The 13,165-nt window shown below is 42.5% G+C and overlaps 1 protein-coding gene across 1 annotated transcript; it reads right to left on the minus strand.

Annotated features, from left to right (window-relative positions):
* Positions 1-6,374: 6,374 nt before the first annotated feature.
* CFAP97D1 (CFAP97 domain containing 1) lies at positions 6,375-13,164 on the minus strand. Its single transcript, XM_023553421.2, has 5 exons — positions 11,629-13,164; positions 11,024-11,094; positions 10,397-10,515; positions 7,163-7,286; positions 6,375-6,431 (listed from the first exon to the last, which is right to left on the minus strand). The coding sequence occupies exons 1-5, from the start codon at positions 11,750-11,752 to the stop codon at positions 6,375-6,377; spliced, it is 495 nt and encodes a 164-aa protein (XP_023409189.1). The 5' UTR covers positions 11,753-13,164.
* Position 13,165: the final 1 nt, after the last annotated feature.

Genomic DNA, 13,165 nt, shown 5'->3' on the forward strand with positions numbered 1-13,165 from the left:
GTTGACCCTGATTCTTTGTACCAAAGTAAAGTAGCCACTGTCTTTGGGAGAGGGGTGGTTAATTCATAGGTCCCTGGGTAGCACAAAAGGAGCCCTGGTGGCACAGTGATTAAAGTGCTTGGCTGTTAACCGAAAGGTCAGCGGTGGGTTGGTTTGAACCCACCAGCCGCTCTGTGGGAGAAAGATGTGGCAGTCTGCTTCTGTAAAGATTTACAGCCTTGTAAACCCTGTAGGGCAACTCCACTCTGTCCTATAGGGTCAAATAGGAATCAACTCTTTGTTTATTTGTTTGTTTTGGTTTGAGGTGGTGCAAACAATTTGCTCTTGGCTACTAACCTAACTTATGAGTCGGAATCTACTCGAGGGCAACGGGTTTGGTTTTTTCTGGTTTATTAACCTGAAGGTTGGTGGTTCGAGCCCACCCAGATGTTCTGTGGAAGAAAAGGCCTGGCCATCTGTTTCTGTAAAGATTACAGCCAAGAAAACTCTATGGAGCGGTTCTACTCTGTAACACGTGGGGTGGTCACCATGAGTCAGAACTGACTTGACAGCAACAAGTTTATAAACTACCGGTAAACACAGCGACGTAAACATAGCGACGCCTCTCTTATCCAGCTGTGTGGGAAGCTAACTTGTTTTACCTAAAGGGATGTCCACACAACTGAAACTCCCTGTCCTCAAGTGCTAAAATGTTGATTTTAACCTTTTTGATAGCGAATGCTTGCCTATTAACAGATAACTTGCTTCTCTGCCTTTTAAAGTAGTGAGCATACATTGACCTTCTCTGGCAGACTGAGATACACTTTACTGTCAACATAAATGACTGTCCTAGTCTATAATAAAGTAAGGTCTTCAGGGACTCTTGAGGAATGTGAGGCTGCTTGTCTCCTTTCTAAATACCCTCGGACTCCTAAAACGGAACTCATGTATCTGTTTTTTATTTTTTATTCCTTCTATTCCATCAGTTGTCCTGCTTGTTACTGCCAGTTGTCCTGGCTGTAGCCTAACTTTCAGATTCTAGGGACTCCTGTTGTGCTAGATGGTGGGAAACCAGATGACTCTCCTTGTCAAAATTGTCTAATGACATCTAAAACACAATAAATCAGTTCTGACGATATAAGGGTATATAGACTCTGAGTGTGCGCCTAATGGGTTTTCTCTGAGCAAAAGTGTTAATGTCACACAGAATTGGTGATATGTATCTTAGCTGCTCAGAGAATTTTATTTCTTATTAATAGCCAAGGTTTGTAAGTCTTTATTTGGTGCCAGGTGCTGTGCTAAAGACTTTTATACACATACAGTGCCTTGATAAATACTCAGACCAAGCCTATGAGGTAGGGATTCTTATCATCCCCATTATACAAACAAGAAAAACAAAGCTTAGAAAGTTTAAATAACTTGTCAAGCTCACATAGCTGCTAAAAAATTAGCATCGCTGGTATTTGAGATGAAGGCTCCCTAATCCCAGAGCTGGCCACTAACTACTATACTATACTGCCTTGTTCTTTTGTAGTCCAAAAGGAGTCCCTGGGTGGTGCAAATGATTAAGCACTGGACTACTAACAGAAAGGTTGGTGGTTCAAACCCACCCAGAGGCACCTCAGGAGACAGGCCTATTGATCTGCTTCTGATAGGTCACAGCCTTGAAAACCCTATGGAGCAGTTTTAGTTGGCACACAAGCAGTCGCCATGAGTCAGAATCGACTCAGCAGCACCTAGGAACAACAACAATTGAGGCTACTGGTTAAATAATTGACTTATAAGTGAGGAATGTGTTCATAACCAGAATTTACAATAATATACAGTGTGGCCATAATTTCTAAGGCTGAAAAGAGACTACTTACATGGGTATAAACTTTCAAGCTCTTTTACCTATGAGAAGAAGGGGAGGCCAGGTTAAAGTGGAAGCATCATAAAGAAGTTTTGCTGCTCATTTAGAAAGTACACAAGGACACCTTCACAACTCTGTAGCTCCCTAACCTGGTCGGTCCACCTAATAGGATCACATTCTACAGAGCTTTCTAGTAAAAGCGTGGGGATTTCTTTGTACCTACAGAGACTGGATTCTTGTCAAGTGAAATTGGTCTTGAGTTGTTCAGCAGAGAGCCAGGTCAAGGCGGGGGGCCTCCCCTTGAAGTGTGAATGGCACATACAAAGCTGCATGTTATACAGGACAGCCAGGATCCAAAGTCAGCTCAGAAGGCAGAAAACACATACAGTCAAAATCACCTTTGAAAATCCCCTAGCAAGCCACCTTGGTGGAGATCCTAACTACCACTTAGGAAGTCCCACCTGGGTGGTTTTTCCTCTAGTGTTGGCATACAGTGGTTGAGCAGCACATGACATGACTTCACGCAATTTTGTGTTTCATACTACTCAACAGACATTTTCTGCTGTTTAATATTTCTACATAATTGACAGATGAAATGGTAGTAATTCTCTTGTCATATATTATGAAGCAAGGCGTGAGAAAGCAATGCCTGCCTTATTTCCTGTCAAGGTAGCTTCCCCATCCCCTAAACAAGCCATGTGTACAGCTGTTTGTATGCTACTAGATCTGTGGGGTAGGAAGGATAGGATCCCCGAGACAGAAAAGTGTCAAAAAAAAAAAAAAATGCACCTGTTTACAAATATATATAGGTTGAATGTGTGTAAATGCAATTCCAAGACTCATTCTACCAATCAGGCACACCTTCACTGGTTTGGAACTAGGGACTGGTGACACAGAATTGCAGGGACAATGAAGACTCTTCAAAGGCAGCAGGAGCAGTTTAACAAGATCCTAGATCTAGCTGAAACAGTGGCAGCACTATGGCCCACAGCACTTCTAGGCCAGTCCTACTCCAAGATTGTGGGTGCTGCTCCTGGATGTGCAGTGTGAAGCTTGGCTCTGCAGTTTTCTAGGAAGTATTGAGAACGAATTCATATTCTTTTAATAAATTATTTCACTACGGATTCGGTTTCTGTTGCTTGAAACTAAGAGTTCATATTGATAGAGGTGGCAGAGGTGGGGTGGGGGGGATCATGGAGGGCCTTGTATGTCATATTTAAAGCTATGGCTCATTCTGTAAGGAATGGTAAGTCACTGAAGATGTTAAGCTAAAAAGTGATATGGGCATATTTTTGCATCAATAACACCAGCCATAAATCACAAGGACCTGAAATATTGATGGTAGCGCACACAGAGACTGGAAAGTAGGACTTACGTATTTAAGATATGTAGTTTTTTTTTTTTTTAGGGTGGGGGAAAAGGAGTTAGCTGGTGGCACAACTGTTAATTAAGCACTTGGCTGCTAACCGAAAGTGGCTCCACTGGAGAAAAGACCTGGTGATCTGCTAGTGTAAAGATTACAGCCTAGGAAACCCTATGGGCAGTTCTACTCTGTCTTAAGGGTCGTGATGAGTCGGAAATCGATGAGTCAGAATGGACTCGATGGTACATAACAACGGGGAGGGGGAAGGATGAGAGAAAGGGTGTAAAGTAAAGGGTGATCCTCAGGTTTCTAGCCTGGTTGTCTAAAAGAATGGTAGTTCCTCTGAGATTACCTGGAGCCAGTTAATTTATATTTGGACATGCTGCCTTTTTTTTCTTTAAATTAAACTTTTTATTTTGAGATAATTATAGACTCACAGGAAACCCTGGTGGCATAGTGGTTAAGTGCTACGGCTACTAACCAAAAGGTCAGCAGTTCAAATCCGCCAGGTGCTCCTTGGAAACTCTACGGGGCAGTTTTACCCTGTCCTATAGGGTCGCTATGAGTCGGAATCGACTCGACGGCAGTGTTTTTTTTTTTTTTATAGACTCACATGCAGTTGTAAGATATAATACAGATAGATCCCATGTACTCCTTACCCAGTTTCCCCTCACAGTTACATCTTGCAAAAGTATAGTATAATATCACAAAGATATTCACCTTGATACAGTCAAGACACAGAACAGTTCCATCATTAATAAATTGGACTTCATCAAAATGAAAAGGTTTTGCCTATGAAAGACCCTGTTAAAGAGGATGAAAAGACATTACAGCCTGGGAGAAAATATTTGCAAAGCGCATAGCTGACAAAGGACTTGTATCCAGAATATATAAAGAAGTCTCAAAATTCAATATTAAGAAAAAAAAAAAAAGACCCAAACAATTCAATTATATAATGGGCAAGAGATGTCCACAGACATTTCACCAAAGGGGATACACACCTGGCAAACAAGCACATGAAAGATGTTCAACGTCATTAGCCACTGGAGAAATTAAAACCACAGGAGATATCACTATACACAGAACCAAAAAGTGATAACATCAAATGCTGGCGAGGCTGTGGAGAAACTGGATCACTCAGACATGGCTGGTGGGAATGTAAAATACTGCAGCCACTTTTGAAATAATTTTGCAGTTCCTTTTAAAACTTAAAAAAAAAAAAGGACTTATGATGGACCCAGGATTTGCACCCTCGGGTGTTTATCCCAGAGAAATGAAAACTTATTTTCATGCAGAAACTTGTGCACCAAAGTGCATAGCTTTATTTGTAATAGCCAAAAAACTAGAAACTACCCAAATGTCCTTCAGTGGGTGAATGGTTACACAAACTGGCCACATTCATACCAGCAATAAAAAGGAATGAACCATTGGTACCTGCCACAACTTGGATGAGCTGCAAGGAAACTATACTGAATGACAAAAAGCCAATCTCAAATGGATACATACTGCATGATTCCACTTGCAAAATAACATAATTAGTGATTGTCAGGGGTTAGGAATGGGGGTGGGGGGAAGAGTGGCTGTGGCTAATAGGGGTGGCATGAGGGAGTCTTTTGATGATGGTACAGTTAAGTATCTTGAATATGGTGGTGATTACATGAAGCTACACATGTGATAAAATTACAAAGAGCTAAAAAAAATTTTTTTTTTTATACACACACATATACAAATGAGTGCATATAAAACTGGTGGAATCCGAATATGCTCTATGGATTGTACTGTCAATTTCCTGGGTTGATATTGTATGATAGTTATGTAAGATGCTATTATTGGGGGAGGCTGGGTGAAGGGTGTATGAGACCTTCCTGTACATTCCTTTTCACTTCCTGTGAATCCATAATTATTTAAAAAAAAAAAAAAAAGACTCAAAGCCAGCAGGACCAATCATGCAACAATGTCTCACCATGAGTTTTTAGATATTTTTGACAGTTTTACTGTTGCTGCCCCATAAATGAATAGAGTACATGGAAATTTCAACAAAGCCTTCTTTTCCAATTTTGTGTGTTGACAAAGGAACAAATGGCATTTGTTCCCTGTGTCATCTGAATCTTAATTTTGTCATGTGTTTGTATACCCTTTTTGACAGTTGAACGTGTGGCTGGATCATCTCACCCCCACCCTTTTTTCTTCCCCTCAGGATGGTGGTGGTGATGGTGTCTGTTTAAAAGGGTTTAAAGAGTTCTCATTCTCTTGCTCTCCCTCTTGTGCTCCCTCTCTCTCTCTCCCTGACTGGCTTGCTTGCTCGCTATCACTTGCCAGTATTAAAAGTTCTTTGCAAAGCCCCAAATAAAAATGCTCCTTGCATCTTTCCTTCTTCCTGCCTCATTTTGTCTCCAGATTGGGGTGAGGATTTAAAACCTTTGGGTACCTTAAATGTAACTTACTCATTTTATGTTCCAAGCTTTATTGCAGCATCCTAAGATTGAGCATTCAGCCACTCAGGAGTGTCTTGAGATTCTAAGCAGCTAAGAAATCCTAGGGCCTTCTTGTATTTTTTTCCATGGTGATGAACCTTGTATTTAGTGGGAGAGAGATGGGGAGAAGCATTAATTACACAGAACTGTTCTTTGCAAAGCCGGGTTGTCCATTTATCCCCACTCCTCAAACAAAACAAAAACACCTGGTCATTCCTAATACAAAATGCCAAGCTGGCCATGTTTTTGAAGAGTGACAGAAACCCATATACAACTTTGGCACAGCATGAAAGCCAAGAGGAAATGTGGACAACAGGCATCAAAGCCTCTTCCTGTTTCTGTCTGATTGGAACAGATCACTTCTCAAAGCTAATGACAAACTAAATGGAATGAGAAAATCTCCAAGCTGATGACAAAAGACAATGCACATGTAGAAACTGTTGAATTGGTATGTGTTTCGCTGGGTATATTCTCAACAACAAAATAAATTTAGAGGGAAAAAAAGACAACGTCATTCCTTAGCTGTATGGAGAGAGGAAACACAGTTCTCAGTACCCTGCTGAATGGCCAGTCAGCATGACATGAGAAGAGCTGAAGTCATCTCCTTAACTGGGCTCCTAGTTCTCCATCGATATGGATGTTAAGGCTTTGGTGTCAACTAGGATTACTGTGTTCTGTAGTCAAGAGCAGCCGTGTTAAGACGTACCTATTCATCTTGGGAGAGAAGGTACCTTGTTGTATTTCTGATATAGCGCCTTGAATTCTTAAAGGAAAAAAAAAAAAGGTAGAGTTATGTCAGCGCTAGAGTGCTGGTGCTAAAGCTGAAGTTTTAAATCCTAAGGATGACTAAGAAAAGGTTTACAGCCCAAAGCCAGAGACTGGAGGTATTTTAAAACACTGGACATAGCTTTGTTTCTTTTTTTTTTGAGGAGTCATTTCTTTTTTTTAAATATCTTTGAGTCATTTCTTTTCTTTTTTTTAAATATCTTTTTATTGAACTTTAGACAAAGGTTTATGGAGCAAATTAGTTTCTCATCAAACAGTACACACATTGTTGCATGGCATTAGTGAACAATCCCATGACACAACAGCACTCTCCCTTCTTAACCCTGGGTTCCCTATTACCAGCTTTCCTGTTCCCTCCTGCCAGGAAGGGTCATTTCTAAGTGAAGCAAATCCACCACACGTTGAATCCTATACCCACCCTCCTCTTTGCTTATACATTCAGCCTTTCTGAAGGAGTGAAGGGATGAGAGATAATGCTATAAACTAGTTTCTGAAACTGACACATAATAGCTTTGCTTGCTACCAAGGAGATTTCTTTAGCTGCTGGCTTGTGTTGTTAGCTCTGCTTGCTTTGGGCAGTTTTTCTTTGAACGATTGTTGCATTTCACATGATCTGGCCCTCCGCTGCCCAGGGGTCCCTCCTTAGACTCTCTTTACTCTGAACACAGGAACCTTGTGTGTGTAGTAATAACAAGGGCGCCCACATGCCTGCCAGTCTATCTCGGATGTCCTGCGGTCATAGTGGGGTTTACGATCGCCAAGCCTCTTCAGAATGCCCTGGTTTTCCACAGTGATTCTCACTAGCTCCCGGTTCCTTGTTTCTCGGTTTAAGCTGAAAAACACAAAACCCTGAGATTAGTAAAGAAGAAAAAAGATCTTCTAGGATGGGAGTTGGGGAGGAAAGGAAGTCATGACACCTTAAATGGAGGCTGCCTCAGGGTGGGGAGTACACTCTACCCTTGAACCCTGAGGCCGAGCAAACTTGATTATAAATGGCAGTTGAACCAGGCTACACTCTGGAAAATGGGCTAAAGCATTTGCAGGCTTATATCAATGGTTCTCAACCCGGCTGTCCACTACTGGCAGATTCTACTTGATGGGTCTAGGGTGGGGCCTGGGCATTGGTACTGTGTAAACGGTCCCAGGTTTATAATGTGAACCCAAGACTGAGAATCTCTGGTTTATGTGATGAGGGGAGGTCTCCATCACAAATGGCTTGAAACAAATTTCGAGTCACCTCACTCTCCTCAGCTTTCAACTCCTTTTCAGGTAGTCAAGGATATAGGCAATGGTACTGGTACAACAACAGACACATAGACCAATGGAACAAAATTGAGAATCCAGATATAAATCCATCCACATATGGGCAGCTGATATTTGACAAAGGCCTGGTGTCAGTTAATTGGGGAAAAGACAGCCTTTTTAACAAATGATGTTGGCATAGCTGGATATTCATCTGCAAAAAAATGAAACAGGACCCATACCTCACACCATGTGCAAAAACTAACTCCAAATGGATCAAAGACCTAAACATAAAATCTAAAACGATAAAGATCATGGAAGAAAAAATAGGGACAACGTTAGGAGCCCTGATACATGGCATAAACAGAATACAAAACATTACCAAAAATGCAGAAGAGAAACCAGATAACTGGGAGCTCCTAAAAATCAAACACCTTTTTTTTTTTTTTTTTTAGAGACTTCACCAAAAGAGTAAAAAGACCACCTACAGACTGGGAAAAAATTTTCAGTTACAACATCTCCGACCAGCACCTAATCTCTAAAATCTACATGACTCTGGTAAGACTCAACCACAAAAAGACAAACAACCCAATTAAAAAATGGGTAGAGAATATGAACAGACACTTCACTAAAGACATTCAGGCAGCATTAGAGAAATGCAAATCAAAACTACAGTGAGATTCCATCTCACTCCAACAAGGCTGGCACTAATCCAAAAAATACAAAATAATAAATGTTGGAGAGGCTGTGAAGAGGTTGGAACACTTATACGCTGCTGGTGGGAATGTCAAATGGTACAACCACTTTGGAAATCGATTTGGCGCCTCCTTAAAAAGCTAGAAATAGAACTACCATACGACCCAGCAATCCCACTCCTTGGAATATATCCTAGAGAAATAAGAGCCTTTACACAAACAGATATATGCACACCCATGTTTATTGCAGCACTGTTTACAATAGCAAAAAGATGGAACCAACCAAGGTGCCCATCAATGGATGAATGGACAAATAAATTATGGTATACTCACACAATGGAATACTACGCATGGATAAAGAGCAGTGATGAATCTGTGAAACATTTCATAACATGGAGAAACCTGGAAGGCATTATGCTGAGTGAAATTAGTCAGTTGCAAAAGGGCAAATATTATATAAGACCACTATTATAAGATCTTGAGAAATAGTTTAAACTGAGAAGAACATACTCTTTTGTGGTTACGAGACGGAGGAGGGAGGGAAGGTGGGTGATGGGTATTTAGTAAATAGATAGTAGACAAGAACTACTTTAGGTGAAGGGAAGGATAATACTCAACACAGTGGAGGTCAGCACAACCGGACTAAACCAAAGCAGTTTCCTGAATAAAATGAATGCTTTGAAGGTCAGCGAAGCAGGGGCAGGTGTTTGGGAACCATGGTTTCAGGTGACATCTAAGTCAATTGGCAAAATAAAATCTATTAAGAAAACATTCTGCATCCCACTTTGAAGAGTGGCGTCTGGGGTCTTAAATGCTGGCAAGTGGCCATCTAAGATTCATTGATGAGTCTCAACCCACCTGGATCAAGGAGAATGAAGAACACCAAGAACACAAGATAATAACGAACCCAAAAGACAGAAGGGGCTACGTGAACCAGAGACTACATCATGCTGAAGAACTAGATGGTGCCTGGCCACAACCAATGACTGCCCTGACAGGGAACACAACAGAGAACCCCTGAGGGAGCAGGAGAACAGTGGGATGTAGATCCCAAATTCTCATAAAGAGGCCAGACTTAATGGTCTGACTGAGACTAGAAGGACCCCAGTGATCATGGCCCCCAGGCCTTCTGTTGGCCCAGGACAGGAACCATCCCCGAAGCCAACTCATCAGACATGGATTGGACTGGACAATGGGTTGGAGAGAGATGCAGATGAGGAGTGAGCTACTTGGTTTAGGTGGTCACTTGAGACTATGTTGGCATCTCCTGCCTGGAGGGGAGATAGGAGGGTAGAGGGGCTTAGAAGCTGGCAAAAATGTCACGAAAAGAGAGAGTGGAAGGAGGGAGCGGGCTGTCTCATGGCAGGGGAGGGGGGACGGAGAGTAATTGGGAATATGTAGAAAGGTGTATATAAGTTTTTATGTGAGAGACTGACTTGATTTGTAAACTTTCACTTAAAGCACAATAAAAATTATTAAAAAAAAAATATATAGACAAGGCATCTGGATGCTCTCACACACACCCATACACACCCCATGAATTTTTGCCCTTGATAAATTTTTTAGCCCTAATCACACTGTGTTGTCATTATTTACATAAATGTCTCCCCCAGCAGGCCAGGAGTTCTTTGAAGTTAGGAAATACATCTCTCAACTTTTCTGTGTATTCCAGTTGCCTAGCACATAGTAGGTGGTCAGCAAAGATTTGTGAAACTGATTTTAAGAATGCTGTGTCATAGTCACAACTATGTCATCATTTTACAAAAGTATTCAGCGCATTCTTACGACAAACTCTAGGTGTGTCTCTTAGCTGAGATGAAATAGCTCTTTAGAGCTAGAGAAACGGCCCCATTGCTTGTAGTTTTCATTCTCCCTAATATGGTCTGTCTGGTGTTCCCTCAAGATAACTTCCCTTATGCATTTCTCTCTCTTGGGGGATCCTAGCACTAAAGTGCAACAAGGCGCTGAAACTTTTCAGACATGAAGTGAAGAGGAACAACACTACCTCTTGGAAAAGTATTCGTTCCAGCAGTCCACCCTGGCGGGGCCGCGGTGGGCATTTGCGATTTTCTGACACAGTTGCTTGTTTTCGTATTCAATCTTGTCGATTCTCTTTTGCTCGCCCTGGTAAGAAACCCCACCCCACCATAGTGACATCATTACACTGCTCCAACCCACAACGACTTAGTGTCACCCTTCTCTGGAAAGGGGCAAATCGAGTGGCCACCGCAGAGACTGGGTATAGAGATTAGGAACCTATGGGTGCTGTGGAGGGGCAGGAGGTTTATTCACAAATCTTTGGGTTAGGTGGGTATTTAAAAGGCTTTGGGAGATTGGACTCTTCAGGACAGAGATAACAACCAGCTAACCATACTGTTTGGTTACTGTCCAGTCAACTCTGACTCATGGTGACCCCATGTGTGTCAGAGTAGAAATGTGCTCCATAGGATTTTCGATGGCTGATTTTTTTGTGATATATCACCAGGTCTTTCTTCCTAGGTGCCTCTGGATGGACCTGAACTGCCAACCTTTCAGTTAGCAGCAGAGCACATTAACCCTTTGCACCACCCAGGGACTCCAGGACATAGAGAAAAATTAGTAACATGGATCTGCAGATGGCAAGAACAAATACCTGTAGTTTGCTCAATTTTAAAATGTGATGTGTATGTGCCACTGGAGGTTTGGTGTCCACAGTAGGCTTCACTAGAGAAGAGGGACAAAAGAGCCACTTATATATCACGGGAGTCCTCACGGCAGCCACAGAAAACCTGCTAACGTACTAGATAAGGATGCCAACAAATAACCATTACAATTTTGAATTCTGAGGGATTTTAGTTAGGTTTAATTTCTCAGACTAACATCTTTGAATAGTTTTGAGCAGAAAAGAATGATGAGGGCTAGAAAAAGTAAAATTTACAGAGATAAATGTCCTAATCCAAGGGAAGTGCTCCCCTCCCACCCCCTTCCCTATATTACTAGGCTGTCTATTGGGTGCCGAAGTCCTATTCTCTCTCTGGGTTACTTTGGCTTTAAAGGTTTAAATGGGTGTTTCCATCAAACGAATTCCCTGGTGGGAGATAAAGTTCGTCACTGATGCTAATGCCCGCTTAACCAAACTCAGCAGATAAGGTTATATCATTGGAAATCTGTAGATTGGGCTGGTTTACTGTCAGTATCTCTATGGCGGATCCTTCCCGAATCTCTAATAGCAATAACCAGTCCAAACTGCCCACGTACCTATTTGTATTCTATTCTTGTGAAATATGTAGTGGCCAAAGTCCAGTTTCCTCCTGAAGGTTGTGCTTTGCCTGTGATTAGAGACGATTACAGGGTAGGCCAGGTAATCCAAGGAATTGTTCATCTTCTCTTCCTAATCTCACTTCAGAAATGAGACACCCAGGCTCCTCTGTGAAGTGCTTAGGTGTCCCATAAAAAGGTTGTCATAGTTACCCAGTTATGACATCAGGAAAGGAGTAGGCACAGCAGAGCCTGCCTGGCCATCCCTGGGCTTCTGTCTTGAATGCCATCCTAGGCCCAAGTCAAGATGAGGGACAAGGGACTAGGAAGCTTTCCCACCTGCCTGGTCTGCAGGTGCCACCAACACCGGAAGGAAAAGGTGTGGTGTTCTGGAAGGGAAGAGAAGGCACAGGGTAAAGAAATTCCAACCCTGGCTCTGTATCTGGGACTATAAATTGAGTGGTCTCTCCTGCAATGGTTTCCCTGAAAGTGTGAGACCACAGATTTTCAAGAGTGAAGGATGACCTTCAAGATAACCTGATCTAATCCCTTCATTTTGCAGATGAGGTGACTAAAATCCAGAACAGCAATGAAGCTGCTCAAGAACACAAAGCAAGTTAGTGGACTCCTGATGTGGGTTTGCTGAATTCCAGGAACCATGTTTGCTCTTTTAGGGAGGTGGTCTGCATTTTCCTGGCAGTGGGAGTAGGTGACTTTCTTCAAGGACAGAGACTGTTTTTTGCACATAGTGGGAGTTCACTAAACGCAGAGTTGAGGACACTGTGTGGCTCAGAGTGGGCTGGAAGCTGCTCCAGAAAGGGTTGCAAAAGAGCCTGATTCACCTCCACACTAGCACAGGTGTAGCACATAGTAGGTGTTCAATACATTTGCTGATGAAGAAAGGAAAAACAAACACTGACTGCTCACTGTGTCGTGCCGGGCGCTTTCCTTGAATGCCACATTTAATCTTTCCAACAACCCTAGGAGTTAGGTGGTACTATTATGATGCCCATTTTTCAGTAAACTGAGGCTCGGAAAGGTTCATTCCCTGGGGTCAGAATTCCAAGCCTGATTGCATAGATTCCAAGCTTTTAAGCACGAGGTGGACTCTCAATGAGTGATGGAAGCTGGTGTGCCCCAGAGCAGGACTTCCCAAACTTTTAACTTTCACAGGGATCTTGCCAATTGCACATTCTGATTCCAAAGGTCTGGACTGGGGCCGAGATTCTACATTTCTGACAAGCTCCTCGGTTATGTCGACGCTGCTGGTCCGCAGCAGAGTTAGAGCTCAGAAACAGAGCCCGAGGGCTCCTGTTATCCTGAAAATTGAGAGACACGTGGGTCCACCTCCGTCAATAGTAGCATTTATTGCGTCCTGCATTTTGCCCAGTGAAGGAAGTTACTGCACTTCCCAGTTTACAAAGGTAAAGAAAATGTGTTAGCTGAGGGTCAGGAGAGGACCCCTAACCTCCAGTGTGGCGGTATTACCGCCCCCCGGGACAGGCCCAGGGGTCTTCCTAAGCGCTCGCTCGGCGCC

Source organism: Loxodonta africana, chromosome 18, assembly GCF_030014295.1.
Source record: "Loxodonta africana isolate mLoxAfr1 chromosome 18, mLoxAfr1.hap2, whole genome shotgun sequence".
NCBI classification, from domain to species: Eukaryota; Metazoa; Chordata; class Mammalia; order Proboscidea; family Elephantidae; genus Loxodonta; species Loxodonta africana.

Coding starts and splice junctions, on each gene's coding strand:
- CFAP97D1 (XM_023553421.2), bottom strand. CDS start 11,752: ATGAACAATTCCTTGGATTACCTGGCCTACCCTGTAATCGTCTCTAAT. Junction 10,516..11,023: donor TAAAATTGAGCAAACTACAG/GTATTTGTTCTT, acceptor GTTTCTTACCAG/GGCGAGCAAAAGAGAATCGA. Junction 7,287..10,396: donor AACGAATACTTTTCCAAGAG/GTAGTGTTGTTC, acceptor TGTGTTTTTCAG/CTTAAACCGAGAAACAAGGA.